General features: G+C 46.8%; 9 protein-coding genes across 9 annotated transcripts, besides 51 other annotated features; all 9 read right to left on the reverse strand.

Annotated features, from left to right (window-relative positions):
- Positions 1-5,513: a sequence feature (heterozygous, Esmeraldo-like haplotype).
- Positions 5-38: a microsatellite.
- On the reverse strand, positions 671-1,966 carry Tc00.1047053506211.10 (lipoic acid synthetase, mitochondrial precursor, putative; the record flags this gene model as incomplete). The annotated part of the gene is made up of 1 exon (XM_814352.1): positions 671-1,966. One exon carries the CDS (start codon positions 1,964-1,966, stop codon positions 671-673), a length of 1,296 nt encoding a protein of 431 aa, XP_819445.1.
- Positions 730-773: a microsatellite.
- Positions 2,347-2,373: a microsatellite.
- Tc00.1047053506211.20 (hypothetical protein, conserved) lies at positions 2,681-3,943 on the reverse strand (the record flags this gene model as incomplete). Its single annotated transcript, XM_814353.1, has 1 exon — positions 2,681-3,943. One exon carries the CDS (start codon positions 3,941-3,943, stop codon positions 2,681-2,683), a length of 1,263 nt encoding a protein of 420 aa, XP_819446.1.
- Positions 4,185-4,208: a sequence feature (AT_rich).
- Positions 4,247-4,279: a microsatellite.
- Positions 4,484-4,517: a microsatellite.
- Positions 4,706-7,051, reverse strand: Tc00.1047053506211.30 (hypothetical protein, conserved; the record flags this gene model as incomplete). The annotated part of the gene is made up of 1 exon (XM_814354.1): positions 4,706-7,051. One exon carries the CDS (start codon positions 7,049-7,051, stop codon positions 4,706-4,708), a length of 2,346 nt encoding a protein of 781 aa, XP_819447.1.
- Positions 5,514-5,596: a sequence feature (areas merged during assembly that could not be assigned to a particular haplotype. This can correspond to areas where the two haplotypes were merged or to regions with more than two copies in the genome that were merged during assembly.).
- Positions 5,597-6,110: a sequence feature (areas merged during assembly that could not be assigned to a particular haplotype. This can correspond to areas where the two haplotypes were merged or to regions with more than two copies in the genome that were merged during assembly.).
- Positions 6,111-6,289: a sequence feature (haploid, non-Esmeraldo-like haplotype).
- Positions 6,290-27,651: part of a sequence feature (heterozygous, Esmeraldo-like haplotype) that runs on past the window's edge.
- Positions 7,176-7,205: a microsatellite.
- Positions 7,438-7,498: a sequence feature (A-rich).
- Positions 7,959-7,991: a microsatellite.
- Positions 8,206-10,158, reverse strand: Tc00.1047053506211.40 (intraflagellar transport protein component, putative; the record flags this gene model as incomplete). The annotated part of the gene is made up of 1 exon (XM_814355.1): positions 8,206-10,158. One exon carries the CDS (start codon positions 10,156-10,158, stop codon positions 8,206-8,208), a length of 1,953 nt encoding a protein of 650 aa, XP_819448.1.
- Positions 10,453-10,480: a microsatellite.
- Positions 10,621-10,667: a sequence feature (T-rich).
- Positions 11,321-11,353: a microsatellite.
- Tc00.1047053506211.50 (uncharacterized protein) lies at positions 11,604-12,350 on the reverse strand (the record flags this gene model as incomplete). The annotated part of the gene is made up of 1 exon (XM_814356.1): positions 11,604-12,350. The coding sequence occupies one exon, from the start codon at positions 12,348-12,350 to the stop codon at positions 11,604-11,606; it is 747 nt and encodes a 248-aa protein (XP_819449.1).
- Positions 12,572-12,599: a microsatellite.
- Positions 12,904-12,932: a microsatellite.
- Positions 12,999-13,020: a microsatellite.
- Positions 13,103-13,130: a microsatellite.
- Positions 13,647-13,667: a sequence feature (AT_rich).
- Positions 13,859-13,976: a microsatellite.
- Positions 14,095-14,130: a sequence feature (AT_rich).
- Positions 14,507-14,528: a microsatellite.
- Positions 14,804-14,859: a microsatellite.
- Positions 14,884-14,905: a sequence feature (AT_rich).
- Positions 14,994-15,076: a sequence feature (CT-rich).
- Positions 15,120-15,157: a microsatellite.
- Positions 15,205-15,286: a sequence feature (T-rich).
- Tc00.1047053506211.60 (RNA-binding protein, putative) lies at positions 15,345-16,985 on the reverse strand (the record flags this gene model as incomplete). The annotated part of the gene is made up of 1 exon (XM_814357.1): positions 15,345-16,985. The coding sequence occupies one exon, from the start codon at positions 16,983-16,985 to the stop codon at positions 15,345-15,347; it is 1,641 nt and encodes a 546-aa protein (XP_819450.1).
- Positions 15,845-15,915: a microsatellite.
- Positions 16,682-16,708: a microsatellite.
- Positions 16,717-16,744: a microsatellite.
- Positions 17,965-17,988: a microsatellite.
- Positions 18,217-18,285: a microsatellite.
- Positions 18,581-18,683: a sequence feature (A-rich).
- Positions 18,909-18,947: a sequence feature (T-rich).
- Positions 19,049-19,085: a microsatellite.
- Positions 19,116-19,152: a microsatellite.
- Positions 19,584-19,606: a microsatellite.
- On the reverse strand, positions 19,790-20,632 carry Tc00.1047053506211.70 (RNA-binding protein, putative; the record flags this gene model as incomplete). The annotated part of the gene is made up of 1 exon (XM_814358.1): positions 19,790-20,632. The coding sequence occupies one exon, from the start codon at positions 20,630-20,632 to the stop codon at positions 19,790-19,792; it is 843 nt and encodes a 280-aa protein (XP_819451.1).
- Positions 20,643-20,693: a sequence feature (T-rich).
- Positions 20,752-20,820: a sequence feature (CT-rich).
- Positions 20,821-20,849: a sequence feature (AT_rich).
- Positions 20,884-20,909: a microsatellite.
- Positions 21,047-21,080: a microsatellite.
- Positions 21,190-21,211: a microsatellite.
- Positions 21,305-21,343: a microsatellite.
- Positions 21,446-24,877, reverse strand: Tc00.1047053506211.80 (hypothetical protein, conserved; the record flags this gene model as incomplete). Its single annotated transcript, XM_814359.1, has 1 exon — positions 21,446-24,877. The coding sequence occupies one exon, from the start codon at positions 24,875-24,877 to the stop codon at positions 21,446-21,448; it is 3,432 nt and encodes a 1,143-aa protein (XP_819452.1).
- Positions 25,433-27,265, reverse strand: Tc00.1047053506211.100 (sarcoplasmic reticulum glycoprotein, putative; the record flags this gene model as incomplete). The annotated part of the gene is made up of 1 exon (XM_814360.1): positions 25,433-27,265. One exon carries the CDS (start codon positions 27,263-27,265, stop codon positions 25,433-25,435), a length of 1,833 nt encoding a protein of 610 aa, XP_819453.1.
- Positions 25,477-25,543: a microsatellite.
- Positions 27,394-27,424: a microsatellite.
- Positions 27,552-27,582: a sequence feature (AT_rich).
- Positions 27,620-27,651: part of a microsatellite that runs on past the window's edge.

Below are 27,651 nucleotides of genomic sequence, written 5' to 3' on the forward strand. Positions count from 1 at the left end.
AACGAAAAAAAAAAACAAAAACAAAAACAAAAACAAAAGATGTTTGTGTCTTCCCTTCTGCTGACTGGCGTCCACGCAACCCGCCCTGCCCTTCTTTTTTCTTTTTTCTTCCTTCGCTTCTGTTGGCGCCTTTTAAACCTCCTTTTTTTTTTTTTTTTGGTGCAGTTCCCCCCGCACGGCTGTCGTCGTCGCTGCGCCAGACTCCGCCCACGAACTTCGTGAAAGAAGCGACGCGGCAGAAGTACGCGCTGACGGCACTGCGGAGAAAAAAAACAAAACAAAATGTGGCGGATGCCCTCCACCCAACACAACACAACACACGGCAAACAAAAAGAGAGAAAAGAAGATGGAGAGGACACACAAGTGAACATAAGCGCAACAAATAAAAAGTCAAATAAAGTCAACAGGACAAAAAAAAAAAAATCTTTTGTTCATTTTTGATGACTGTGCTCTTCCCCACAGACCGGGGCACACGGACAGAGAGTGAAATGATGAGTGCACATCAACGTAAATAAAAACGGATGGCATCCGTAGAAAAACAAAAACAACATCAAAGCATCACCGGTCAATATTTACTCGCACCGTCTTTTTCAGCTTTTTCTTTCCATTTTTTTTTTAAATTTCTCTTTCGTTCGTCTTAATGGCCCTGTATGAGTCAAATTTCCCTCACTTATTCTCCCTGCAATGTCGCCGAATCCGTCACAGTAGCAGCGGCAAGTGATGCGGTGTTAGTAGTAGTAGTAGTAGTAGTAGTAGTAGTAGTGGTAGTGGTATTCGATTTTGTGGCGGCGGCTCCGCGTTGCTTTACAAGGCTCTTGATATAATATTCCCCCGCCCGATACGAACTACGCACCAGTGGCCCTGAGGCGCAGTATAAGAAACCCATCGCCATTGCCTCTTCCTCCCACATTTGAAACTCCTTTGGGTGTGCGTATCTGCTCACCTTCAGACGCGTGCGTGCTGGTTGCAAGTACTGGCCGAGTGTTACCGCTGAAACACCGGCAGTACGCAGGTCTCGAAGGGTTTGTCTCACCTCCTCCTCCTTCTCACCGAGACCCAACATGATGCTGCTCTTTGTGAGCATCGCGCCCTTAGTAAAGGAGTTGACATGCTCAAGTACTTTGAGCGATTGACGATACGAGGCGCGCCGATCCCGCACATTTGGTGTAATACGCTCCACACACTCAATGTTGTGTGCATAAACACTAAGCGGCGATAAGGCGACCGTCTCCACAAGTTTAAGATCGCCGTGGAAGTCGCCCACCAAAGCCTCGAGGAGCAACAACGGGTTCTTCTCCTTAATGGTATTCACACACCGCACAACATGTGCAGCCCCACCGTCAGTCAAATCGTCACGATCAACCATCGTCATAACAATGTAATCAACTCCCATCTCTGCGACAGCGTTTGCAACTTTTTGCGGCTCGTCTGGGTCAAGTGGAGGCGGCGTGCGGCTCGTCAGCACAGAACAGAAGCGACAACCTCGTGTGCAATGCGATCCCATAACCATGATCGTTGCCGTCGCGGTGCCCTCCTCCTCGTCCCCACCCCAGCATTCGCCAATGTTGGGGCACTTGGCTTCTTCGCACACTGTCGCCAGGCGCTTCTCTCTCATGGAATTTCGAATCCTGTTGAAGCGCGGAAGCCGTGAGACGCCCTTCGCAACCTTCATCTTCAACCACGGCGGCAGCGGCTCCTCGCCCCGTTTCAGCGGGCCAACCGCCGCCATCGTCGGCGAAATCCCCTCGGGAAGGTCAATAAATCCGGCCAGTGTGTTTTTGCCCGTCGTGTCGCTGTCCAGTCGCTCACGGAACTTTTGCAAAAATATTTGTCTGTGCTGCTTGTCCTTTTTCGGGTCTTTTGCGACACCCTCCCCCCTCTCTTCCTGCAGTTTGCCGAGTGGTGAGGCCAGCGTGGCTGCAGAGGGCGTCTTGGAGCAGAGTTTACACAAGTGCCGATGAAACATTCCAATAATCCCCGGTTTTTTTACCCCCCCTTTTTTTTCTTTTTTTGGGTAATTTCCTGAGCAGTTACTCTGTGTGTTCCTTCCTTTTCACTCCCTCGCAGAGACTCTCCGGTGTCGGCGAGGGGCGCGCTGCAAAGTGGAGGGCGGATAGCCTCCAGAATGGGGAAAGAAAGACACACACAGAGAGAGAGAGAGAGAGAAGAATTGGTAAACAAACACCAATTCAACAGCAACGACAACAATGGCCCGTGACACGCACATTCATACATGTACAAATAAATGGGCGTGAAAACCAATGTAAAAATTGGCCAGCAGATGGTAGACAAGTGAACGTAAATGCGTGCTTCACAAAAGACACCGTATCGGAGAAGGCTTAAGGGAAAAAAAAAAAAAAAAAAAAAAAAAAATGCCACTTTGTGTTTGCCAAAATTTATTCACGATACATACAGTATTTACATCAACATACATCCACAACACAACACAAAGCCCACCCCACTCCTCTCTCTTTTGATAGACTGAAAAAAAAAAAAAAGGAAAAAAAAGGGCTTACATGAAGACGCCACAAACACCGCCAAAAAAACAACGGTAACAACATCTAACAGCGGCAAGACATGCAACCAAGGCAATGTAGACAGCAAGGGTAACAAGACCTCACTCACCACAATAAAACAACAACTATAACAAGAAGAACAACAATCGCGAGATCATTATAAGTTACAGATTCCTCGGCAACACTTCTACCCGAGCAACGTCTTTAATCCCCCACGACGCCAAGTTTGCAATGATGCGCTCCTGCAAGTTTGGGTCGCTATCCTTAATGCACAGATCATTCTTCACCTCTTGTGTGGTAATGCGGCCATTCCTGTGTACCACACGCACACGACGACAGGATGTATTCATTGACTTTCCGTTCCCCCCGCTTAGATGCCAGACGTTGCGCATAAACACCTCAAACTCCTGATCGCTCTCAATCTCAAAGGACGCGTCCATGAAATACAGTAAAAAATTCTCGAAGGAGATGTACGAGTCGATTGGCAAGTCCCATTGCTCCACAAAGGCGTCGTGCGCAAGAGAGGATGCAACTTTGCCGTTCATCACGGCGTTCATGCTATCCACATCGACAAGTTCTGCGAGACGCTGGAGGCGTACAATACCATCCGGAGAAAAGCCTTTCAACATCTCATAAACCTTCTCCACAAGACTGTAGCGACGATCACGCAGTTCACCGCGCAATTCTTCCATTATTTTAGCAATTGAAATAGTCCCATCCTCTTTAAGATCAAATGCACGAACGAGCGCCACACATTCCGGTCTACTTACCACCAGAGAGGCTTCTTCAAATCCCTTTTCCGCTTCTTCCACTGTAAGCATCCCCTCCCCGGCAGTATCGTTGCGTTGCAGAGTGAGTCGTATTTGACGTAAAATGTTTCCGGGAAATGCGGACTCGCCATGCCGCGAAAGCAAAAGCTGGCGTTGAATGCGAAGGATCACTGCTCTCGCCTGTGCCGTGGGCGTGCGGCCAATAACAGGTGGAATGTGCAGTTGCGCCTCTCGTTTTCTCTCCTCCGGATTTATGTACGATGTCCGTGTTGTCGTCTTGAAGCGTTCTTGCATAACCTCATCACGCTGCTGATCCAAGTACGGTTGGTGCGCAGGGTACGAGCGATGCTTATGATCCACAATGTCCATTAACGTGGCCTGATCAAACACGGGGCGGGTAAGGGAGCCACTGACGTTGTTTGTCATGGTGCGGTAGTCCGTCGTCCACGCCCTTGCAAGATGCGTGGGAAAGACCGCCTCACCATCGTAGTAGCCGGCGTCCATGCGTTCCTCAGCCCAGTTTCCCTGAAGGGTTCTGGTGCTGTATCCACCTGTCAACAGCTTCGTGCCCGGGAGGTAGCCACGGTTCTTTGGTTGGTTTTGGCAATCTTGCAGGCGCTCGCTTAGACGTTCCTTTGTGTGCTGACCGCCTATCATCTTCCAACGTGTCCCCTTTTTGTTCTCTTTTTCTTTTCTTTAAATGCACCAGACCTTCGTGCTGCAAACCAACGGCAACGTGCATAAACAACAAAAAGAAAAAGAGTAAAAAAAAGTGTGCAAGCTGGGAAAAATGTATTATGTAATATGCTCGGATGCAGCAACGCTGAGAAGCCCCCCTTACACACATACACGAAGAGTGAGAAAGAAAGACAGTTACCACGTGATACCTACATAGAAGAAATATAAATATATATATATATATGTAATTTGCGCGGAGTGCATTGGAGTTGTGATGGCCTCTTTTTTTCTTTTTTTTTTTTTTTTCTTCTTCTTCCGCTTCTTCCTGCCCACATTGACCAGACAAATTGACGGGAATGAAGGCGTCCGAAATAAAAAAGTGGATCACGGCCTCCAATGGACCCGCCGATGAAGGGGGAAAAGTAACCAAAAAGGGGTTAATTACATTATTGGGAGAGTGAGAGGAAGAAAAAGGAAGAGGGTAAATATTGCAGACGCAGAAATACACACAAAACCAACAAAAAAAAAAAAAAAAAAAAAAAAAAAAAAAGAAGGGCCACAACAAAAAAGAAAACCAACAACAAATGAGGTTCCCTGCGCTACCGCTGCATCTTCTTCTTGCTGTTTTTCCTCTTTCGTTGCCTCGCACAGCGCGCAAAACTCTGCACGCTCCTCCAAATTCTCCTTCAATCTCTCTTCTAATTGCTTTTTTGCTCCATCCAAGAAAATGAGGCGTCAACTCTATTGATACGGTCTGGCACCCGGGCGCTGTGCCTCCTTCAACTGTTCCTGCTTCATCTTCTCGAGTACCGTGTCCCAGTCCACCTTCACCGACGCCGAAAGTTCCCTGAAAAGTGGAATGTTCTCCTCTTTACCAACGGCCTCTAGGTATCTCTGGCGCTGTGCTAGCACCATGTCCACATGCGTCTTTCTCTCTGTTGCAATCTCCAACGCCCGTTCCCAGTTAAATAAACGGGTGTGCATGTCGATACAGCGGTAGGTGAGTCCCGCTTGCAGAAGAATACGCTCCGCTTCCGCATGTCGTCGCTGAAACAACGCCAACTCGGCCTGTCGTCCCTCAGGTGTGGGAATGCTCTTCAGGTGACGTATGTAGCGCACCTTGTCCAGTTCAAATAGAGCGCCGTAGCCCACCTCTGCAACATTTAATTCACCTTGACGCAACGCCAGCCCCGTCAGAATCCCCCACAACGGCTTGTCATCTAAAAAGCGTGCCAGACGAATTGCACCACTCCAGTCGTGTTGGGCAACATGTTCGAAGATCATGGGAGGGTACGGGGATGTGTTAAACGTCAGAAGAGCACCATCAACCCCACGGCGCACGCCCACGCTTGTGCCATCAAAAGCGACAATACGATCATTACGAGAAAATTCATCTACACCGTCATCCCGCACAGTCTTCGTGGTTGTTAACAAGTCGCGGTCGGAAAAGACAATTGTCGGGTAGTACCATGTCGTGAGATGACCATCTGCAATGGCAATGAGAATCTCGTGCCGATCATGCCACGCCAAACTCGATGTCATGGTGCTAAGCTTCTGCACCCCAAGCCGTTGGTGCACTGAACCAAAGTAAAGATCACGATTGCGATCCACAAAGGCAATTTTTCGATCGCTAATAGAACCCGGCTGCGAGAGCTCCAGCGACAACACCTCAAGATGATGCGTGATGGTGGCGTTATCAACGGGTTTACCGTGATTTGTATCAAAAAAAAAAATCTTTTTGGGGTCCGCAGGGTTGCGAATAGCCACCGTATCTGGAGACAATGCAACAAGATCAGGTGCCATAATTTCCGGTCGAAGAGACGCCTGCAAACGCAAAAGACATATCTGTCGGCCCTCGTATGAGTAAACCTGTATTCCGGCATTGCAGTCGGACAAAAGAAACTGTTTTTCACCAAGAATGAGTGTAATGACAACATCACGGAGATCAAATTGTACGGGTGCGGAGAGTCTCTCAATTGGATAGCATGCACATTGCGTGGTGGTGCACGCTACGAGATAACCATAGCCCAGTTCTACCTTAATGACTTTATCACGTAGTTCGAGTTCCTCCACCGTGTCTGTAAGAACGTTCTGGACCAAAAGTTTATTACCATCCACAAGTGTCACACAATACTGGCCCCAATACAGTTTACGGTCCACAAGCTGTGCCGTGCAAACCGTTCCACTACCGCACCCCGCCACCACCTGTGTTCCATCTGCTGTCCACTGAAGTGAAAGGGCACTACCTTCCGGAAGTCGTTCGTATGTATGACTCCATCCAGTTTTATCGCACACCCGCAGGTTCATAAAGGAACCTACTGCAAACATTTCACCGTCGGCTGAGAACTTGACGGCCGTACACGGATGCCCACCGGCAGCAGAGACGTAGATACTACGCCCACAAGGATCCCATACTTTATATGTACCATCCTCGCCACCGGTAACGATAAATCCCGTCATGAGAGACCAATCCACAGCCAACACAACCCCGTTGTGTGCCTTCCACTTTAGTTGCCTTTTTATGGTTGGGTTAAGAGGCTTAATGACCACATCACTGCCAAAACAGTACAGTACGCAGTCGCCACCAAGTTCTGTCGTTTCAGATCCCCAGCAAAGGGCGTAAACGCACTTTCCAACCGAAACCAGCGTCGTGCGCGGAATGCCGGCCTGCGACCAGACCTTCACACAGCCATCTTCCCCAGACGACACAATCGAAGAGGCGTCAGCAGAGTAAACAAGTCCAGTTATGCTGCCAACGTGCGCCTCAACGGTACGTTCTACGCGACCGGACGCCGCGTTCAAAAAAGAAAAAGTTCCATCAGCACACGCTACAAGGCAGTTGTCTTTTCCCTCAATTGTTCCTGCCGCGGCCCCCCGTCCTTTCCGTCCTCCCTGGAGAGGGACCCAGGTGATGTATGTAATGCAGCTGTCAAACTGATGTACTTTGCCAAGTGGCTCGCCATTTGGGCTCCACCGGCGAAGCACAAAATCGTCCCCAGCGCTGATGACGTCACCCATCAAGGACACAGCCACACACGTACAGGCATCATCGTGACGCTCATTCGGTGTCGTAATGTTCAGTCGCATTGGCAAATATATACCAAAGAAAAAATAATGCCCACACCCTTAATAAATGTTTCCTTTAACTTTTCTTTGCCTCCTCCCCCTCCGTTTTCTTTTTCGGCGTCTATTGTGTCTATCTCTCTCCCTCTTTTTTTTTTTTTCTTTTCGTTTTTTTTTTCGTCTTCCTTCCTTCTGGATATTGTTGCCACCGATGTTGCTTGTGTTGGGGTTTGTTCTTCACTCACTCCACACCCACACAATTCACACAACGTGGCTAAAGTGAAAGAAAATTAGTTGCGATCTATAACTATTCTCTGCAACCGTTCTTATGTATTTGCCTCTGCGTGCGTGAGGCAATGAAGACGCTAAGGCACCACACGGCAGCAACAACAACAACAATACACACACACAAAAAAAAAAAAAAAAAAAATGGGAGTCCAATCAAGAAGAAAAGAAAAAAAAAAAAAAAAAGGTAAAAAGTGAGAACAACACACAAAACAAGCAAGAAACTCACTTCCTCGTGCCCACGGATAACTGCACATGCAGCACAGAGAGACAACACCCATCAAACAGAGTGACAAACCCTTCACGACTGTCCGGGTGCACTTTGGCTTCTGCTTTTCGCTTGTCATTCTCTAGTTCTTCCTTCTTCTGCATCTCTTTTTCCATGCAAGTTCGTGCCAAATATAAACTCCGTCGCCTGCCTCGTGTTGAGATGCCGCTTCCCTATATAACCGTCTCCCCCCCACCAGACCCTTCGGCTGCGACCCCACCATGTAGACTGAGAAAACTGGAGAGAGGTCGACAGCCAAATAAAACAACAACAACAACAAAAGGCTTTGGATTTATTACCAAAGAAGGGCGGTGGGTTTTCTGCTGTAACCAGCATTGCTGTACATTTTTTTTTTTTTCATTGCGGCCCCCTTTATATACACACAAACAAACAAACAAACAAACAAAAAAAAACGCCACTTGTTGTCAATTGTTCTCCGGATTTGTTTGCCGCTTTTGATATTTTCCTGCTGTTTTGTGTTTACCCTCCATTTGTTCGCCATTCTATTCACCCCTTCGCTCCCGCAACTCGTGATTACTGCCACCGCAAAAAAGTCTATCGCTCCCTTACACGCACCACCCATCCCCCACTCATTCAGAACTTTGCTTTTTTTTTTTTTTGTTTGCTAAAGCTCCTCAATTTCATATAAGAAGTTTCGGGTATTGCCATTTCCAGAAGCCACTTCGCAAACGCCACGTAGCGAGTTGCCCTGCAGCATCGCAAGAAATACGAAAAAGGTTTGCTCATCGTTTGCCCCGCGCACCAGAACACCCCATTCCATTGGGTATTCCCGTTCCCCGGGTGGCTTTATTGTGCCCTCCAGTGAAGCCTCTTGTGCAGGGAAATGCATGGAAGATGTATGCAATATAAATTTCCCCGTAATGTTTCCACTGCCAAAGTCCGCTTGGAGTTGCAGTGTCCACGGTACGTTGTCATCGAACGGTGTTGTGTCTCTATTCCCATTTTCACCCGTGGAAACGCGTATCACCCGCGTCATGCTACCTGCGGCAGCAGCAGCTGCTGCATTGGGGTCCATACTGTAGGAATCCAGCCCCGCATTGGATGTCGTATGCATACTGCCAGCGTTGACTTTCTTATATTGCACAACCTGGCGAAATACGTAGTCTAACAATGCGCGAGGGTCACGATTACGTGGACTTCGTAACTTCTTTGTGACGCCAAGGATTTCTGCGGCTTGCAAAATGTAAAATTGGACATCCTCTGGTTTGCACTTGTTTGTCAATTGACTTAACCGCACCTTCTCAGGCGCAAACTCTTCATCTAGGTCAAAGAGGTCTAACGCAGGCAGCATCGGATCCCGATGGGTTGGTTCAAACACTGCTGGCTTCACTGGAGGAAGAGGCGTCAGAAACTCCGGTGGAATAAGAGTTAGGGGCTCTTGTTTGACATTGAGTTTGTTGTACGCCTCAATAACTTCTGGGATAATGTCTGTGTCAAGTTTGAATGATTCAGTTTGAAAAAGCTTGGTAAAATCACGCGGTAACTCTTCCTGTTGCTCCACCGCAACACGCAGTCGCTCTGAGAGGGATGCGGTGTCTGGAACATGGTTGTAGTCCGTGATGTCTGGTTCATCGGCATCAATTTGGTTCAGTTTCACCTTGTGATTCATGTAATCGAATAATACAGTCGTTAGCAACTCATTTTCTTCCTTCCCGAACCAGTTATCCTCCATTAAGAGGCCGCTGCCTATGAGAAGCAGCTTTCCCTGTTTCTTTTGACCGTTGTGCTCCACTAATTCACTGCATTCCCACACCGCGGCAATGGGGCGATTTAACGGGTAGGCCATGAACCCACTGCTAAGGATGGGCACTGCCGGGCGGTTCACATTGAAACTCAGGCCGTGTGGGTACACAAATACGAGACTGGTAGGACCATCTGCTGCAGCCTCTTCCGCCATTTGTTGCTGCATAGCCGTTGTGGCAGCATTCGACATCATACCTCCCCAGGGACCGGTGACGACGGTTCGATTGAGTGTCAGAGGAGCTGAACGATCACCAAAGGTCGAGCCACCTGCCATAAAACCCCCACGATCACCCTGATGCCCGGGAGCTCCCAAAACACTTTTTCCAGCGGCCTTATTTATGGCCCTGTTTGTCACCCCATGCGCAACACACACTTCTTTAGGATGCAGGTATTTGTTCATGACGGTACGTACCACACAATCTTCGTTAAGAGTAATGCCTGTCCACTCATCCAGCGTCCGGTTAAGGTAAGAATAACGACCACCGTGCCCATCACCAAACAGCATAATGACGGAACCACCGTGCTCAACATAATCTCGAATGACGGTAAGATCTTCTTCGGTGAGTTTCTCTTGTGAAGAACCAAAGACAACAATGTCATATGGTAAAAGACGGTCTAACGTAATATCCTCCTTGTTCATGTCTACAGTGCCGACTTGCTTCAGGCGACGAGCCAACTGTTTGTAGCCCTTGTTGGGATGATACAACTCTTTTCGGCAAACGTTGAAGAGAACTTTTGGTGGATTCTCCTTCGGTTGAAATCCCGGTGCATAACCATTGCTGGTCGGGTGTGCACTGTTCATCGCCCCGTTCATTGCCCCCGAGACCGTAGCCGCCACCCCTAACCCCCCTCCGGTCTTAAACCACGCAGCAGAAGGAGTTAACGTAGACCCCCCCGGGCAGATGCAAAGAGAAGGAAAAGAAAAAAGAGAAAAAACGATACAATCAAACCCGTCTGTCTCCTAACTGCCCTTCTTACTTTTACTCTTTTCTTTTTTATTATTTTGTGTTTTGTGCTCCGTTAACCCCCTTTTTTTTCTCCTTTCTTAGGTAGTAGCAGTAGTATTAGTAGTATAAATTTACCCCTCCCTTCACTTTGGAAAGCCGCCAAAACAAAAACAAAAACAAAAAAAAAAAGTACGCGCATTTATGCAATTGGGCATCCGCAGCCATCACGCATCCACCCACAAACACAACCACACAGCGCAGGAACTTTCAAAAAGAAAAAAAAAGCCAAATATATTACATATATAAGAAGGCAAAAACAGTCCAGTGCACTTCGCTCTTCTTTTCTTTTCGTTTCATATTTTTTTTTTCTTTTTTTGGGCTGGTATTGTTCCAGAATTAACAGAGCGACAAAATAAATGCGTTACTTCTGTGTTTTTTGTTTCTACTCTCTCTTCCCTCTTGTCCACTTCCCCCCCTGCGTGGAGCAACACTCCATTCGCTGTTGTGTGTTACTGGCGTTGGAGTCCTTCCCTCTGCTTGGTTTCGTCGCAATTAGGCCTCCTTGCTGCCGCATGGTTCGTCATGCCCGTATTAGTCAAAACACCACTTGAATTCCTTTCAGCCCATTGCAATGGGTGGACTTCGTTTGCCTCGCCCTGCGTGTGGCTCCTACTCTCACACTTTCTCTTTCTGACGCTGCACGCCCCACAGAACCGGATGAAGAAGAACAGCGTTACCCCACACGCACCACGGCTCTCTCCCCTCCACCCTCCACTCTCCGCACACACACACTCACACAGAAAGAGAAGGTGAAATGTGCATATCTTCCTAATGCACAGACAAAAATACAAATATACATTGATATGCCTGCATGATGCGGCCTCCATCCCCCATCGCCCCGCATATTCCGTCAGGCTTCTCACCACCAGAGTCAATAAAAAGTTTTTTTAAAAACACAAAGGTCGCCCACGGCAAAAATCAATGCCTCCATATATAATACAGAGATAGACAGGCATGGCATGGAATGGCAAAAAAAAAAAAAAAAAAAAAAAAAAAAAAGAAGGGGCACGGAGCAAAAGGACGAAATCCAATAAGTAAAGAAAAAAGCCAAAGCCTCAAAATCTAGCGGAAAAAAAAAACCTTCTTATCCAAATTTTCCTTCAGTTCTGCCTCCGAGTAGGCTTTTTTCTCCTTTTATTTATTTATTTTTTCTTTCTTTCTTAATCATCTACTTGTTAGTAATTGCATCAGAACTCATTAAAAATTGTCCAAAATAAATATTTCCCCCTCCAGCGACGTCGCTGTCTGTTTTTCACTCTTTTTTCTGTTGCCGCATCTCGTCAATGTGATGGGTGTTGGTAACGAGCTCGTACAGAGTTGCCAGGGCAAAAACTATAAAAAGCCCACCGCCCACAATATTCACGCTTCTCATGGAAACATACCTCGCAGTCATGTTTCCGCAAAGCACAGCAACGCCGGTACACACGGCATGCCCCAACACGCCTCCAATAGTAACGGCGAAAGGGTTCTTCGCCGCCGCAAGGGCGATGGTGGCAAGTTGGCTACGATCACCCCACTCCGCAACGAATGTGAGCGCGAAGACCTCTGCCATCACGGGATGGAACGCGAACCAGTGACGCCGGGCACAGCCTGCACCTGTGGAACTAATACTGCCTGCTTCAACGGCATCGTTCGGATCCTTCTTCCGAATGATGGCAGCAGCCTCCGTCATCTCGTCATCACTCTCGGCATCGCCCTGCCCTCGCTTGGCAAACTCATCGTACAAGATTTTCCCCCCAAAGCCAAAGAACAAGACAACAGCTAGCATCTTTGTGACCCGCACCGACAGCACACTGGGAACCACCAACCCCATTAGCGCCGACAGCACCGTCATGCCAGCCAGTGCACCAATAGCACCGAGAAAAACCAGAACCTTACTGTGGCGCATGGCCATCAAACAGGCGATAAAAAACGTCTTGTCACCAATCTCACTCACGAGAATCATTGAAAAGGACGACAAAAGCCCTTCCGTCCATCTCCTGGTGGCGTGAATTGCCATTTTGCCTCTAACTCACGCAATTACTTAGTATATGTGCAATACTTGTTTTATGGCGAGGTGATGCCCGGCTTCTATTTCTTTAGGCTGTCTCTCCTCTTTGTTTCTTGCTTTCACTCGCTCGTGTCGGCCTCTATTTCCAGACTCCGTTCGACTGTGCACAAATACAGTTTTATTTATTTAAATACCTTTCAGTTAAATTCCTTTCCTCTCCTTTCACTGGCAAAAAAAAAAAAAAAAAAAAAAAAAAAAGACATACTGTTGTTGTGGTGGTTGTGGTCGTTGGACGGAGGGGGAAAAAAAAGGATCAACAGCAATGCTCCATTTTGTTCCTTGCTGCTTTACAAGCGAACAGGAGGTGAGTGCGCGGCAAGTGTCAAAATTCACTCGACAAGAGAGACATATTATGCCTGCAAGCATATCAATGGAAAACATTTTGGTTCGTTTGTGTCCGCGCACATTTTTGGCGATGAAACATCAAAAAAAATGTGGGTGATGGCACACGCGAGGTAGTGTGCATGAGCACGCATGCGCGTGCATATATATATATAAGGGCGTGTGTGTGTGTGTGTGTGTGTGTGTATGGAGCAGACAGAGTTGTCAAAAGAGCACGCAGACCAACGATCACGAAAAAGAGGAACACACACACAGAAAAAAAAAAAAAAAAAAAAAACAAGAGACGGTATGAAGCAAAAAAGTGGAAGTAGGAAAAGGGGCAGGAGGAGAAGAAGAGAGAGTGGAAGATGGATGGCGCCAAAAAAAAAAAAAAAAAGAAAAAGAAAATTCAGACACGACACCCAGAATAAGGCATTTATTTATTTATTTTTTCCCACCTCAACCCTCGCAATTTATTACGCTTTGTCCGTCTTCATTCCTCCTGCCCCCTTCCCGTCCCTCCTCCATTTACTCAACCTCCCTTTCCCCACCGTTCCGAAAGGCTCTAATTTATTTGTAGTCCTTCTTCGCTTTGGTTCCGCCCAGCCCCTCTGTGTGCACGTCTGCGGCAATTCCTGAGGACACCCTGAGAGAAACAGCCCTCCTTCCCACAACCAAGGCAAGGAGGAAGAGGGTGCAGTGAAGGAAAAGAAAAAAAAGAATTCACGGTGGGTGGCGGATAACTCAGGAGCCGTAGCAACCATGAGAAAATTCAAAAAAACAAGAAACAAAGAGAGATGATGGGGGCGATACTTTGACTGGTCGTCCCCCACACACCTCCCACCACCTCCTCGCGGTGAACACGCACTCTTTTTTTCTTCGCCCGTAACTCGGCCGTCATTTCTTCTTCTTTGACCCCCCCCCTTTTTTTTTTTTTTAATTATTGCGAAGCCTGACTTCAGTGGGTTTACGACGCGTTTATTACGCGCCCGTGGCGGTGGTGATGGTGGCTGCAGCTGAGATCACTGCACCTTCTCTCACTCTCTATCTCCCGCCCACGCACGCAGCCTCCGATACCACCGCCACCATCACCACCACTGCCAGAGGTTGCAGAAGAACTAAACCAGCAGAAGCCCAACAAATGGATGAAGAGAAAAGACACAAAAAAACAAACACGTAAAAAGAAAAACAAAAAATCAGAAAAACGGCAACAACAAACAAACAACAATGAAAAAATAAGTACATATACATACATTTATAACCAGTCGCAGCGAGCAAGAGGGATAAATACCCCCTCACAGACGTATAGGGGACAAAAGCAGCCCTATCACTCGCCCAATTTTGTAACAACATCAGCAGGCGGCTTCTGCCCAATTAATATAATATATATTTATATTTATATTTATTTGTGTGTGTGTGTTTGTATTCTTTTCCTCGCTATGGTCTTTGAACTCTCTCTCTTTTTCTTCTCGCTTCTGCGCCCCCCTCCGCGTACATCGTATCGCACTGATGTTTCACCCCCTCTCACTTCTGTCCGCCCACCCCCCTCCCAAATACAAATGCAAACCATAACTCTTTCACTGACGGCGTGACCACTTCAGAGCCCCTCGTTTTTCCCCTTCCCTCAAAACGAAACCAATGGAGCAAAGGGGAAAAGCAGATGAAACAGTAAAAAAAAAAAAAAAGACCATACCCGTGGCTTTTTTTTTTTTTTTCCTCGTCTGGACTCTCGTCCTTCATTTGTCGTAGCAAAAAAGGCAAAGAACGCGCAAGTGGAGGAAGACAAAAAAAAAAAAAAAAAAAAAAGGAACACAAGAGGAAGGTTGGGAGGGTGTTGAATGCCTGCACCATTGCCCTTGCCACAGCACAATGCAAGCTGCTCCCTTCTTTCTCTCTCCCTCTCTTCTCATCGTATCATTAACAACAATCATATATATGTTTCGTTTTCTCTCAATATATTTCCCCCCCATCACCTCCACCAGTCGTCCTTTGTGTGGGGCACACAAGGCACAGTTCCCGCGAGGCACACACGCGCACCGACAAACCTAAATGTGCAGGAAGAGAGCAAATGATAAAAACAAAAACAAAAAACAAAAAAACACACACACAAAACAAAACAAACAAACAAACAAAAAAAAAGATACACACCACAAGGAGAAAGAAATATATAAAAAAAAAAAAAAGGGCATGCGGAAAAAAAAATTGCTCTCTTCACCAAACGTACACATACATACAAATATAAACACACACGTATCGTAAGACTTTTTAAATTCCTCCTGCCCTTTTTTCTCTTCATTTTCTCTCCCCCCTCTCCTCCCTTTCGTCTTCTTTTTTTTTTGCTTTTCTTTTTTCTTGATAACCGGCTTTTTTTTTTTTTGCCGCTGCTTTTCCATCTCGTTTTTTTTTCTTTCTTTTTTTTTTTTTTTCTCTTCTTTGCACGCCTTTCGTTTTTCCTCCTCGTCGTTGGAGCATTCATTTCAGCTTTTTTCTTTTTTCTTTTCTTTTTTAATCCTTTTAACTTCTTTTTCCTTTTCTTTTTTTGATTTTTAATTTATTTTTATTTTGTGGCACGATGAAGGGAGTGGTAGGTGCGTTCAACTTTCGGTCTCACCCTGCTGTGTTTCATGAGGCCTTCTCTTCGACCAGAACGGGCGCTTCCGCCGGCCGTGCGTCGGCCTCCGACTTCGGTGCCATTGTTGGAGTTGGCTTTGCTTCCTGCCGTTCTTCAACGCCTTCCTTGCTGTTTGTTTCCCCCTTTGTGCTGCTATTTTTGCTGCTGTCCTTATCCTTCGTGGCTCGCTTCTCTTTCACATTGATTTCCTTTTCCTCCGCCTGGGCAGGCGTGGCGCCACTGTTAGCTTGTTGATTGTTGTTGCTGCCTTTGCGCTGTCCTGGATAGCGAGAATGCGTGGAGGTCACATGCAGCTCCTTGCAGTGCTGACCAAAACGGCACTTGCCCTTGATGTAGTTTAGGCACGCCTCATATGGGTAGTTCGCAAAGGTACAATCCTCAAGGAAGTTGCAATGACCGTATACACGTAGGCAAGGGTGCTTTTTATTGGAATTCTTGTTGCCGTGCCCCGCAGCTTGCTGCTGCCGTGTTTCCCACCGTCGTCCCAGCGTGCTGTTGTTGTTGTTGTTGTTGTTGTTGTTACTGGTATTGTTGTTGTTATTGTTGCTGCTGCTGTTATTGGTAGGGACGGTGGGGGGAAGAACATTGCTGCTTTGGGAAGCATTGAGACTGCCAGCATTAGCTGCCTTCGCAAGAGTCGCCTCCAACTCCGCCACACGGATAGGCGTTGATCCTGGGTTGGCTTCTTCATCCGCCCAGTTCAGGCCGTTGCCGTTGTTGGGACCACTGTTGGCCATGTTGTTGCCTTTCCAGTTCGCATCACCCTGCTGAGGCGTGTAGGGGGGAATGGGACGACGCTGCGTTATGGGAGGTACCTCGGTGGTTCGAACCGACTGCAACATGTGAACAAGACGGCGCAGTGTTTGATTGGGGACCACCACATCTAGCAGCTCCTCCTTTGTAAGTTGCGAATACGCTTTGGTGTTGGTGCTAGCACACTCCCGCAAGTATTCTCGGATTGAAACATTCTCGTATGTAAAGCCATCCGAGGCAACCACGGGATCCTTGACAGAGGCATACTGACTGACAACTCGCTCCACAGCCGCCAGACTATTCTGCACCGCAATAAGTTTTGCGCGAACCTCATCGCGTTGCTTGATTGCGTTGTTGTAAAGATGGCGTGTCTCCTCAAGAGTGCGTTGAAGGTTCTGCGCAATGTTAAGAAGATAGGGCAAAGAGCATTGATGGCCGTTAAAGCCTTCCTGCAATTCCTTCATTACTCCCCAAATTGGAGGGGCGTGCTCCGGAACACTTCCTGTATTGGCCTGCATTCCTTTTACTTGCTTCTGGGAATCCTTTTTAATGATATTACCGTAAATATACTTCGGTGTGTGTGTTTGTGTGTGTGTGTATGATGGTACCAAAAAAAAAAAAAAAAAAAAAAAAAAAAGGCAGCAAGAAGAAAAGATAAAATTTGTCACAAGATGTAGAAAAGTTGAGCACCCATTCATAATGACGAACGGGTAAAGACACAGACACACACACACACAAAAAAAAAAAAGGTGACAGGGCCAACCAGCAGAGTGGGAAGGAAATAAAAGGAAATACAAGGAGAACGCACACACACACGGAAAGAGAGAGAGAGACGTAAAAGAAAAAAAAAAAAGGGTAACGAAAAACAATGAGTTCATGAAGCAACTTTTGTACGTGCGTGTATGAGAGCGAGCATAGGAAGGGATGGGGGGATTCCGCTCCGCCACCCCCCCCTTCTGCAAAAAAGTAGTTTTCTTTCATTTCCATCCTTCCCACCTCCAGTTCCCCCGCCAAAACCACCGGCTTCCTTTTTTCCTTTTCGGTCCTCTTCACACACCCCATAGTCCCACTCCGTTACACGCCGCGGCCAGCAAGGATGCCATTGCGGCTGCATTTGTTCCCTTTCGTTCGGAGAGAAAATCGATATTGACATCGCGTTCACCACCCAAATAGAAGAGAAACACAGACACACACACACACGAACACAACAACAAAGGAAAAGAATAGGAGAATTTTTTATGATTTCTGCGTGACTTGAGCTCCTTCTTTCTCGTACCGTTCCGACCCACTTCCCATCTCCTTGTTGGGGCAAAGGGATTTTCCGTTGTGGCTCTCTGCCCCCTCCATCCCGCCGTCTTCTTCGGCGCAAAAAACAAAACAACAACAACAAGAAAAATGCCTCCCCCTTTTCTCACGCCAGCGTCGGTTGTAAATCATAACTGGTTTCCCATCCATTTTTCACTTCGTTTTTTTTCCTCACCAGCGCCTTATTTGACGTTATCGTCAACAAAATTTCCCCCACTTCTCTGACTTATTTATTTATTTTTATTGCCGCTAGTGGATGAATCCTCGCGTACGCCTCGTACTCGCTTCCTCGTTCGTTTTTTTGCTCTTTTTCTTTTTGCCTCCCCCCTCCCCTCACATCGCCCGTCCAGAGTCATTCATCCCCACGGAGGTGCACGGCCCATCGGTACATGCACGTCCGTGTCCCCGACAGTCGCCCACCGCGCGCGGAAGACCGAACCCGTCAGGGCGGACAATCCGAGAGAGTGACTGGGCGGGGGGAATTCCGTCTTCTTCGCCGTCGGCGGCCGGCACAAAGCGGTGAAAAACGCCAAGGCACGTCGAGAAGCACGCAAAAAAAAAAAAAAAAAAAAAAAAGGCGGGGAAACGAGAGATACGAGAAAACACGTCATCGCCACCGCACAGACCGGGCGGGGTGGGGAGGAGGGAAAAAAAGCACAGAAGGGGCCCCACAACAAAAAAAAACAAAAAAAGATCCTCACATTCCCAAAGAAATTTCTCCGCCGTCTCCGTGGCGAAAGAAAAGGAGAACTCCCGAGTGCCCGGTGAAGCCCAACGCGGCGCCAACACACAACACACACACACAAAAAAAAAAAAAAAAAAAAAAAGGGAAAAGAAAAGAAAAAACGCTCGTAAAAGAAAAAAAAAAAAAAATTAGCAGCTGCAACAAAACAAATGAAGATAATAAAAAAAGAAGAAAAAAAAAACAATCCATCGGTCTTCCCCGTCAATCTCCGTTTCTCTTTTCCCAAGTTTTAGAGAAACAAATTCCACACAAAAACCGACCGCCAGACCCTTTTGTCTCCCCCCTCCCTCTGTGGCTTGATTGGCTCCTTATTAGACATCCTGTTTCCGCGTTATGCGACTCTCGTGCGCGTAGGCATTCACGGAAATTTGTAATGGAGACAAAGAAACAACTGGGGAATAAAACCACTTAATTTGTAACCTCAAACAGAAAAAACAAAAGAAAAAGCAAGGACAAAAAAACAGATGAACAGGGAGGAAAACTGCAATTGGGATCGAGGGGAAAAAAGGAAAAAAAAAAAAAAAAGCCACCAAATGACCCCATGATATCACATCACGGCCCTTTTCTACAGCCCCCACCGTATCTTAGACGATACGATGGTACACAGCAGAATAAATGCGCACATACGGCTGTCTCCACCCTCGCCGCGTTTCCTCTTTAACCTCCGCCCTCATCGCGGTAATCCACCCCTGTTTTCTATATCGTTGTCGTTTACTGTCACCACAGCTGATAATTGTTAATCCCATTCACCTTCTTTTTTTACTCTTTTTTCCTTTTTTTTTTGTTTTTTGTTCCTTTGGGTTTCCTCCGGTTGTTAAGAATGGCCCAAATTCTCCCATTTTTATTTAATTCGCCCTCTTTTTTTTTGTTTGTTTTTGCTGCAGCGCACTTAAAGAAAAAAAAAAAGAAAAAAAAAAAAAAAAAAAAACCAAAATAAAATTCTTTGTTGTCTAATTCGTTTTCTTTTCCTTTTTTTTCCTTTTTTTTTTTTTTTTCACCCACCCCCTTTTTTTGCAATGTTCGGAGGCGTACTGCGTGCATGCAGTGAGACCGCGCACAGAAGGTCAAAAAAAAGGGTGGGAGGTAAACCGATGGAGGGAGGAGATGAACAGTGAAAAGTAAAGATATGGAAGTGTGGAAAAGGAGAAAAGGGAGGAGGACCTTCCATCGCCTCTCAGCCGTTTGGAATTTCAACACACACGCCAGCTGTCATTCATAAACACATATATAAACATATTTTCTCTTGCCTTCATTTCCTCCCCGTTTTGTGTGTACGTATGCATGTCTTTACATTGCATTTGGGTTGCCTTCCTTTCCTTTGGTTGATGTTGCTCCTCAAATCCGTTCCCCTTTCGGTTATCCTTTTTTTAAATCAATTTCTTTTTTTTGTTCTTGTTGTTGTTGTTTATACCAATATCTCTCTCTCTTTTTTTTTTTTTTTTTTTTTTTCCATTCATTCTCTTTTACCATTATTTTTCCTTCTTTTTGTTTATTTTCATTTTGATGCCCCTTCCACCCACCTTTCCGCAGAGAGGCAAGCACACGTACACACAAGCGTCTTTTTTTTTCGCTGATGCGTGCAGAATTTTCGATGCGGTTAATGCGGATAGTGAAGGCAGCGCTCCCCCGTCTCTACCCACCGTTGGCAGGTCCGTGGTTCCGTGGGCCATGGAAATCGACATGGCGTTCATGGCACTGGGAACGAAAGCGACATTTCCCCTTCAAATGCGAGAGGCATGCATCGTACGGGTAAAGCGCGTAGGCACAGGCGTCCTTATAGTTACAGTAACCATAAACACGCACACATGGATGCAGACGCTCGCCATTTGCTCCTGTATTTCCGCTCTTATTGCTCACATCGGCCTTGTGAGTGTTTTGAGCGTTACCCGCCGACCGGCTAGACGCGTTTGCATTTCCGCCGTGGTTTCCATGGCTGCTGCTGCTGGCTTCTGCACGCATTTCAGCTGGTTTGGTCTCCATCAGCTGTTCAAGGAAGCGCTTAAAGGAGCGATTTGGAAATAACATCATCGTCAGCTCTGTATGTGTCTGCTGCGACATGGGGATGTTCTTCTGGGCTTGGCACTCGTTGAAGTAATTTGTGATCACATCCCGTTCATACGTGAAGCCGTCAGAAGCCACTACAGGATCCGTCACAGCGGCATATCGCTGGACAATACGCTGAACATCTTGCATGCGTCCCTCTGCCACATCCAGGGATCGGATTATATATTCCTTCTCCTCTACCACAGAATCATAATGCTGTTGCAGCGAGTCCACGACGCTGGCAAGCGTGTTGATGTGCTGAATGACCTTTGCCACTTGCTGATCGTAACCTTGTAGGCTATTTTGCAGTTCACCGATGGATTCGTACGCCGTGCGGTAAGCAACCGGTGGGACCATCAACCGTGCATCCGATTGTTGCAGGCCCTCCACATCGCTGCTGGCCGGTACCCAACCTCCTCTTACACCGCTCATTATTTCCCAATTTTCTTTTTTCTTTTTTTACCTCTTCCTTCCTTCTCTTGTCTTCTTTTTTTATGTCTGTGGGGGGGAGGGGCAATTGTAGTGTAAGTGTATATATATATGTAGAAATATCTTTCTCTCTGTTCACTGCCTTTCTTTCTTTTTTTTTTTTTTTTGTTGTTGTCGTTTACTTCCTTCTTATATATAAATATAAAAATATGTATTTTTTGTTCTTCTTTGTCTTTTTCCTTTGGATTCCCACCTTTTTTTTTTTTTTTTTTTTTTTTTTGGCGTCTCTCGTTCGCCGCCCTTTGACCGCACACTGGCGCTGAGAGGAGTCGATCAAACACACAAAGAAAGAGCGAAAAAGTTCTGCGTTTCGCCCTGCACTCTCACCGTCGCCTCTTCCACACAACTGCCGGGGAAAAAAGAAAAGAAAAGAAAAGAAAAGAAAAGAAAAAAGGGGCGATTTTGTGCCGGTGTAGGGGACTTTCATTCGCCCCAGTCACGCAGAGAACAGGCGCCAAACAACAGGCATCTGAATAGAACAGAAAAAGGGCACACGCACGAAAAAAAAAAAAAAAAAAAAAAGACAAGAAGCAGCCGGCTGTGATGATGACGGTGGCGACACGTACGCCAGGTCAAGGAAAACAGGCGTAATTCCAACGTTTGCACGCACGGAAGAAAATAAAAGAAAAAAAAAAAAAATAAAATAAAATAAAAACAAAACGTATTTAAACCCCTCACACAACCCCAAACAAACAATAAAAAATATATACTTCTTGTAGCCAAACAAAAACAACAACAACAAAAAATATCCCACAATTAACTTAAAGGGAAAAGAGACAGCGCCGACAACACATCAGACTGCATTGCGCGGTATTTGCGGGCCTTTCCTTCTTTCTCTTCTTGCTGCCATATTTCATCCTTCGTGTTTTGTGTTGAGGGCTCGACATCCTCAAAGAAGTCGTTACAAAGAAACCCTCCAGAGCGTTGTGGTGACAACGACGACAATGGGCTCATCATCATCATCTCCACCGCCTTTGCGCGACTCTCCATTGAAACAAACTCCATCAAGCTGTCTTCATGTGCAAAAAGTGGATGAAAAAGAGTTGACGCCGCGGCGTACTGGCACGGCGCCAGGAGTGGGAGCTGCACCGTGGGAAGGGCGTAGTAGTGGAGTGAGTGGTAGCCACCCACCAGCATGGCGGCAGGGAGCACCACCGTTTCCATCGCCTCTGTCAGCCTTTCGGCACCGTCCAAAATGGGCTGCAGCACAGGCACCGAGTTGCTACCTCGTTGGTGATGAAAGTAACGCCGCGCAAGGGACAGGTCTGCCGCACAGTCACAGGACGAAGCAACCTGCACTGGCAATTGTAAAGATCCGTGCGACAAAAACTCCTTGATTGGTACAAATCGCACAACACGACACCACGCCCCACGCGTTATATGTGACGAAAAAGTTCGCAACGCCACGACCGGAGTCCCGATGGTGAGAAGCAGGGGTCCACGTTGAGCCATAGCCAACGCGAATATGCGTCTCTCGACAAGGTTAGGAATAGCAGCTGATACGCATTCATCTAGTTCCTCAAAGTAAAAATGAGGCAAAAAGCTGCGCCCACCTTCAGTCGTATATCCATGTGATAATTTCTTTTCATTAGGGTTGTGCCGCTTCGTAGAGGAAATATCATGTGTCCATATGGGAAATAGCCTCGCCTCCACGGCACTTTTCACTAGTGCATCCTGTAGTGCCCTTGTCGCTGCTTCCCGCACGTCGCAGCCTTCATCTGTGTCAAGGTTTGAATTATACCGAAGTCGGATGCCGAAGAGACGACAACGACGGTCAGGTGGATAGGAAACGTAATCAACATGAAACACGTCCACATCGACCACCACAAACGTCTTATTTTGCTCTTCAGCTGCAATCAAATCGCCGTAGAGAAGACAGCGCAGGGGCAACATGTCCGCGGCCATGGGTGCACAAAAGAGAAGAGTACGTGTCCAGCAGCCAAGCAACACAGGAGGTTCAAAAAAAGGATCATAGCGTTGCTCAACTATCAACTGGTGCTTCTTATCAGAAGCGTGCATCCGAAAATGATTGGAGGTTGAAGTAGTAGGAAAAATGGAACAGCCTGTGAATGCATGCGATATGGACCGTAGTGTTCGATTTAGAACGTATGCTCGTTTACAAGCATCATGTTCCACACCGGCAAGTTCCACAGCACGTCGACGACTCTCTACGACAGTACTGTGTTGCTTTACTGGAAAAAGACGTTCTTTACACACGCTTTCCATGGATTTGCTTGGCCCTGTAAAAAGAAATTCACTGTGACTTTCCGTACCCTCAATTTTTAATGGATACTCGCAAAGAAGGTTGTGGCGCACACGCATTGCAGCAAACTTCGGGTAACGACAAAGAAGCTGCTCGTACGGTAAAAGACCGACGTCCCGTTTTCCCGCAGGTTCTGTTAAAAATGCCTCACAAGCCTCTTTAAAAAGAAAGAGCATATCTTCCTCCTCCAACTCATAAAGCTTGACGCCACTGGTTCCGTGCCGGTGGATGATATCACTGCATGTCACTTCATGTTCTTTCACTTCCTCAACAGCGGGGACAATAATACGACTCATCGCATCGCAAAGTTCCTCGATAAAAATTGTCCGTTCGGTGGCATTCATGGACTCCTGGAAACGACGCGCCACACGCCTTAATGCTTCAACAAGTGGTTCCTCAAGAAAAAACATGGCCCCAGGTACGGGGGCAAGAACACTTACACGAGCATTCTTTCCTTGTATTTCTGCAACAACGTGTTTGTCATCAAAAATGGGGGTTTGATCGCAGTAAGGAGAATAACCAACAAACAAAGCATAAACATTCCCAAAGAGGGGAGCACCAGCGTCTATCGTTCGCATCAGATTACCTGTGCGAAGCAGTACTTCCCGCTTGCTTTGACCCGTTGCTCTTAAATGGCGGCTCTCTGTATTCCACGCCAGGCCATTGCGCGTCCACTGCTCCAATAGGCGCGTGATCGCCCGTTTTGACAATAGATGCGCATTGCTAATAACAACAAGAGGGATGGTGGGTGGTGGTGGATTCTTCGATGGGTCCATATGCATCCCAAGATGAAGCAACGGAGTGCTTTCCTCCAGTTTAACAGTCCCGAATGAACTCCACTGCAAGCGGTAGGCTTGCACATCCATGAGCGTGCTGTAGTCAACGCAGTGCTCCAAAGGGCAGTAGAAAATTTCCTCGGAGAAACGGGCTCCTAGGATTGTTGTCACCGCCGCCTCAAGAAGAGGCATCTTTGGATTGTATGTGAGGGAAAGATAAGCCATTCGACTGTTGGGCACCACAAATGGGGCAACATTTACGGTTGAGTGTTGATCAATGAGAGCCGCCGCCCTTCCTTTTTGAGGTGAAATCGCAAAAGTCACAGGTGCCAATGGCGTTAGTGCAATCGTCTCCATATTTAAAAATGTTATTTTTTTCCGTTTTTGCAAAACAGACGCGCGCCATTGCAGGCATTGATGCAAATAACTCTCACCGAATTTCATGACTTCCTCTGTGGAGACCCCACGGTCGCTATTCATTGGGTCCTTCTCGTTACCAGGGGCCCACCGAAGGATGCGTCTCTTATCCAAATCAAGATCATAGAAAGAAAGTGGAATTCGTCGATTTGTCCAGGCGCAATTTGCGTCAGAAAGAAATTCACGCACCCGCTGGACCACAGCGTTGGTGTCCCCAACCGAAATCGTTTTTAAGAGTCCACCCAGCGACTCCTGAAGCAAAGGACTCCATAGCGCCAGTGGATGTGATGACTTTTTGTCCTTCGGTTGGTGTGGTGCCGTCTGACACTTTTGCACGTCGTACGCCAGCCTTTCCAGTTTCTCTGGACGCACCAATACGACGCATCGACCATGTCGCAGGCGACTGTCGATGCCGAATCCAGCTGCAACGAGGTGGGACCAGTGTGCTGAACGCAGTGAAACAAACTGCCGCGTAAATGGGCAATAGATGGAACCGTAATCAATCCACGAAAGAAATACTCCACGGAGGCGAGTGCTGTGTGAGCGTGCCATAGCCGCTGCACGGCGACGGGAAAAGAGCGAGCCTCCAACCATGAACACATTTGAAAATACAGTGGATACTTTCTCCTGTCGAATTGTGGCCGAGATGCTCTCCTCCGTCCCAAGCAAGGCATCAAACAGCTCCGTGTCGTAACAAGCCTCAAGAGGGTCTTCCCACGCACGGTTTGGCATTCTCTTTCTCTTGCGTCCAGCAGCGGTGAAGAGAAAAAACAGTCCGGATTTATCTGCCCACTTATCACGCCTTTGCCCGCCCCCGCCAACAGCCACAAACACAAACGCACACCCACAAACTGTCTAAAATGAAAAAAACAAAACATAAAACATCAACAAACAAGCAAACCAATTATTTGTAAAGAAAGTATAGTGATTTTGAAAACATGTAGAAAAAAAAAAAAAAGATACAGAAGTAACAGCAGAGTTGTCAGAAATACATACGTACATACCACGCTACATATAATAGATGGTAAAATTGCATAGATACTTGTCCATTGATCCCCAGCATTCTCCTTAAAAAACTATTTGGCTGAAGAAAAACAAATTCTTTTTATCCACTCCACCTTTCCTCCTCCCCCTCTCCACCCCTTCGTAAACGTGTAAGCTGAGCTTCGTTAGTATCCTGCAAAAAAATTCCGCTAAATCTCTCTTTAACGATGGCAATGTGGAGCTGGTGGCAAAAGGCATTTCTTTTTTCACACCTTTCTACACTTCCCCCTCTCTTGCTCTGCATCAATCCACGTTGTCTTCGTCCACAGGCTCAACAACAAAATGACGTTGTTCCTGCTGTCGTTGTTGTTGCTGTTGCTGCTGCTGTTGTTGTTGTTGTTGTTGTTGTTGTTGCATCATTTGCATCATCATCCCCATGAACATCTGCGCCTGATCAGGCATTGAACTACTGTTTGTGACCGTCATGGGACCCGTTGTTTGTTGAGGTGCGGCGCTCGCGTTCCCCCCTTCTCCTCCAGACGATGTTACGGCGCTCTCTCGATGGGAGGGCTGCACCACATCACTGCTTCCTTGTTTCCCGACCTTTCCCTCGTACTGTGAACGGATGGATTTGAGGTACATTTGCTGCAGTTTCTCCCGTTGTACCTTATCCCGTGGATCAGCAGCAGTGGTGCTCTTTACGGGACGCAGCATACTGGGGAGAGTTGTCTCAATGCACTTCTGCAGGGCACCGATTTTGCCATCTTTTTCCGCCTTCTCAATTTCGGGAAATTTTTCCAGGTCAAACTTCTCCAAAAAGGTGCGATATTCCTCAACGGGAGGAAAGTCCTTCCAGTTCATTTTATATTTGGCCGCCATGATCTCGTAGGTCTTCTGCAGGTTGTCAATCGCCTTGCGTTTTGCCTTCTCTTTCCCAAATAAAAGCGGCAGATCTGAGCGCATTCCACCCACGATAAGAGCATGCACCATTACCTCCTTCGCGCGACGTATGAGACTAGCCACTTTCTTGTCACGTGCCTGCTGCGGCACCACATCCACAATTTCGTGCAACAGATCGGTTTTCTCCTCCGTGAATAGCAGCGTGAAGGCACCTTTCTTGTACGGTTGATCCCAAAAGCTCCCAACGTACACCCGCGGTGGCTCGGTACAATTAATAAGGTTTGACAGGTTCCAAAATATACTACCATAAACGCGCATTAACTCTTGAGTGTTGATGCTATCGGCCTTGTTGAGAACAATGCGCACCTTCCCTTCCATTCCACGGAATGCGTGCTTAAACATCATTTTAAGCTCAATCCCGGCATCCAATTTTGACGGATCAAACAGTATAAAAATGAGATCACTGCGCTCCGCAAACCAACGGCTTACCTTCACATAGTCAAACTGGCGTTCTCGAATGTCCTTCACACTCTCCAAAATACCCGGTGTATCAATTAATGTAACACGCTTTAACAGTTCGTGTGGAACTCGATACCCCTGAAACTTCCCCAAAAAAGATTCCCCAAATTCTGTTAACCCTTTAAATGGAAGATTCTTGGCGCTAGCAAGTACATGTCCACTCACGGGACCTACTTCCTCACCGTAGAGCACAACAGTAAACTCGGCGGTCGTCGGTTGTGGTCCTGTCCAAAGATAGTTGTCTTGCAGCAGATGATTGATAAATGTACTCTTGCCGGAAGACCATGGACCAAAGAAAGTAACAAAGGGTTTTTGATTGAGAATTGTCTCCTCAAACCAGCTGGGGCGAAATAAGTCGTACTTGTACATATCCTCCACAGGCTTCACGCACTTTAGATAGTTAGTATGGAGCACCTCAATGAGTTCGTCTAGGCCTTCGGGCTCCATTGCAACGGATTCCGTGGCGGTCTTCACCCCCGTTGATGACATTTGTGGTGTGCTCAGCCGTATTTCGAGTCTCACCACCACAATCACCAGTAAATGGACGTGCGGGCGCCCAATGTTGGTTCCTTTTTCCTGCCTTGCGTGTGTATCGCCTTGTCCGAGAGGAACAGCGCGTGGGATGCAACAAACAAACAACACTTGAAGGAAGTGCAGAGAAAGAAAGTGAAAGAAAATAATAATAAATAATGACAAGACAACATCACCAAAGACCATTGAATCACAAGAGCGGATCCCTCCCGCACATCAAAAATTCACACACACACACAAGAAAGAGAAAAAACAAAAAAACAAAAACAAATAAAGCCAGCAACAGTCAAAGCATGAGCGCCCAAACCGTATGCAAAACAAAAACAAAAAAAAAAAAAAAAAGAATCCCACCCTTTTCAAGCATACACACACACACAAGAAAAAAAAAAAAAAGATTTCTGCACGCATAAATCATATACCCCTATATGTATCTGTTTATGTGGCTCTCCAAGCCAAGAAAAAATCTCCTCTCAATAATTTAATTTAATTTATTTATTTTAAATCGGCCTTCCTTTTCATTTGCTTCGTTTGTTCCTGCCTCTCACTCACTCACTCACTCACTCACTCACAGA

The sequence above is a fragment of the Trypanosoma cruzi genome, genomic scaffold, assembly GCF_000209065.1.
Source record: "Trypanosoma cruzi strain CL Brener 1047053516331 genomic scaffold, whole genome shotgun sequence".
NCBI lineage: Eukaryota > Euglenozoa > Kinetoplastea > Trypanosomatida > Trypanosomatidae > Trypanosoma > Trypanosoma cruzi.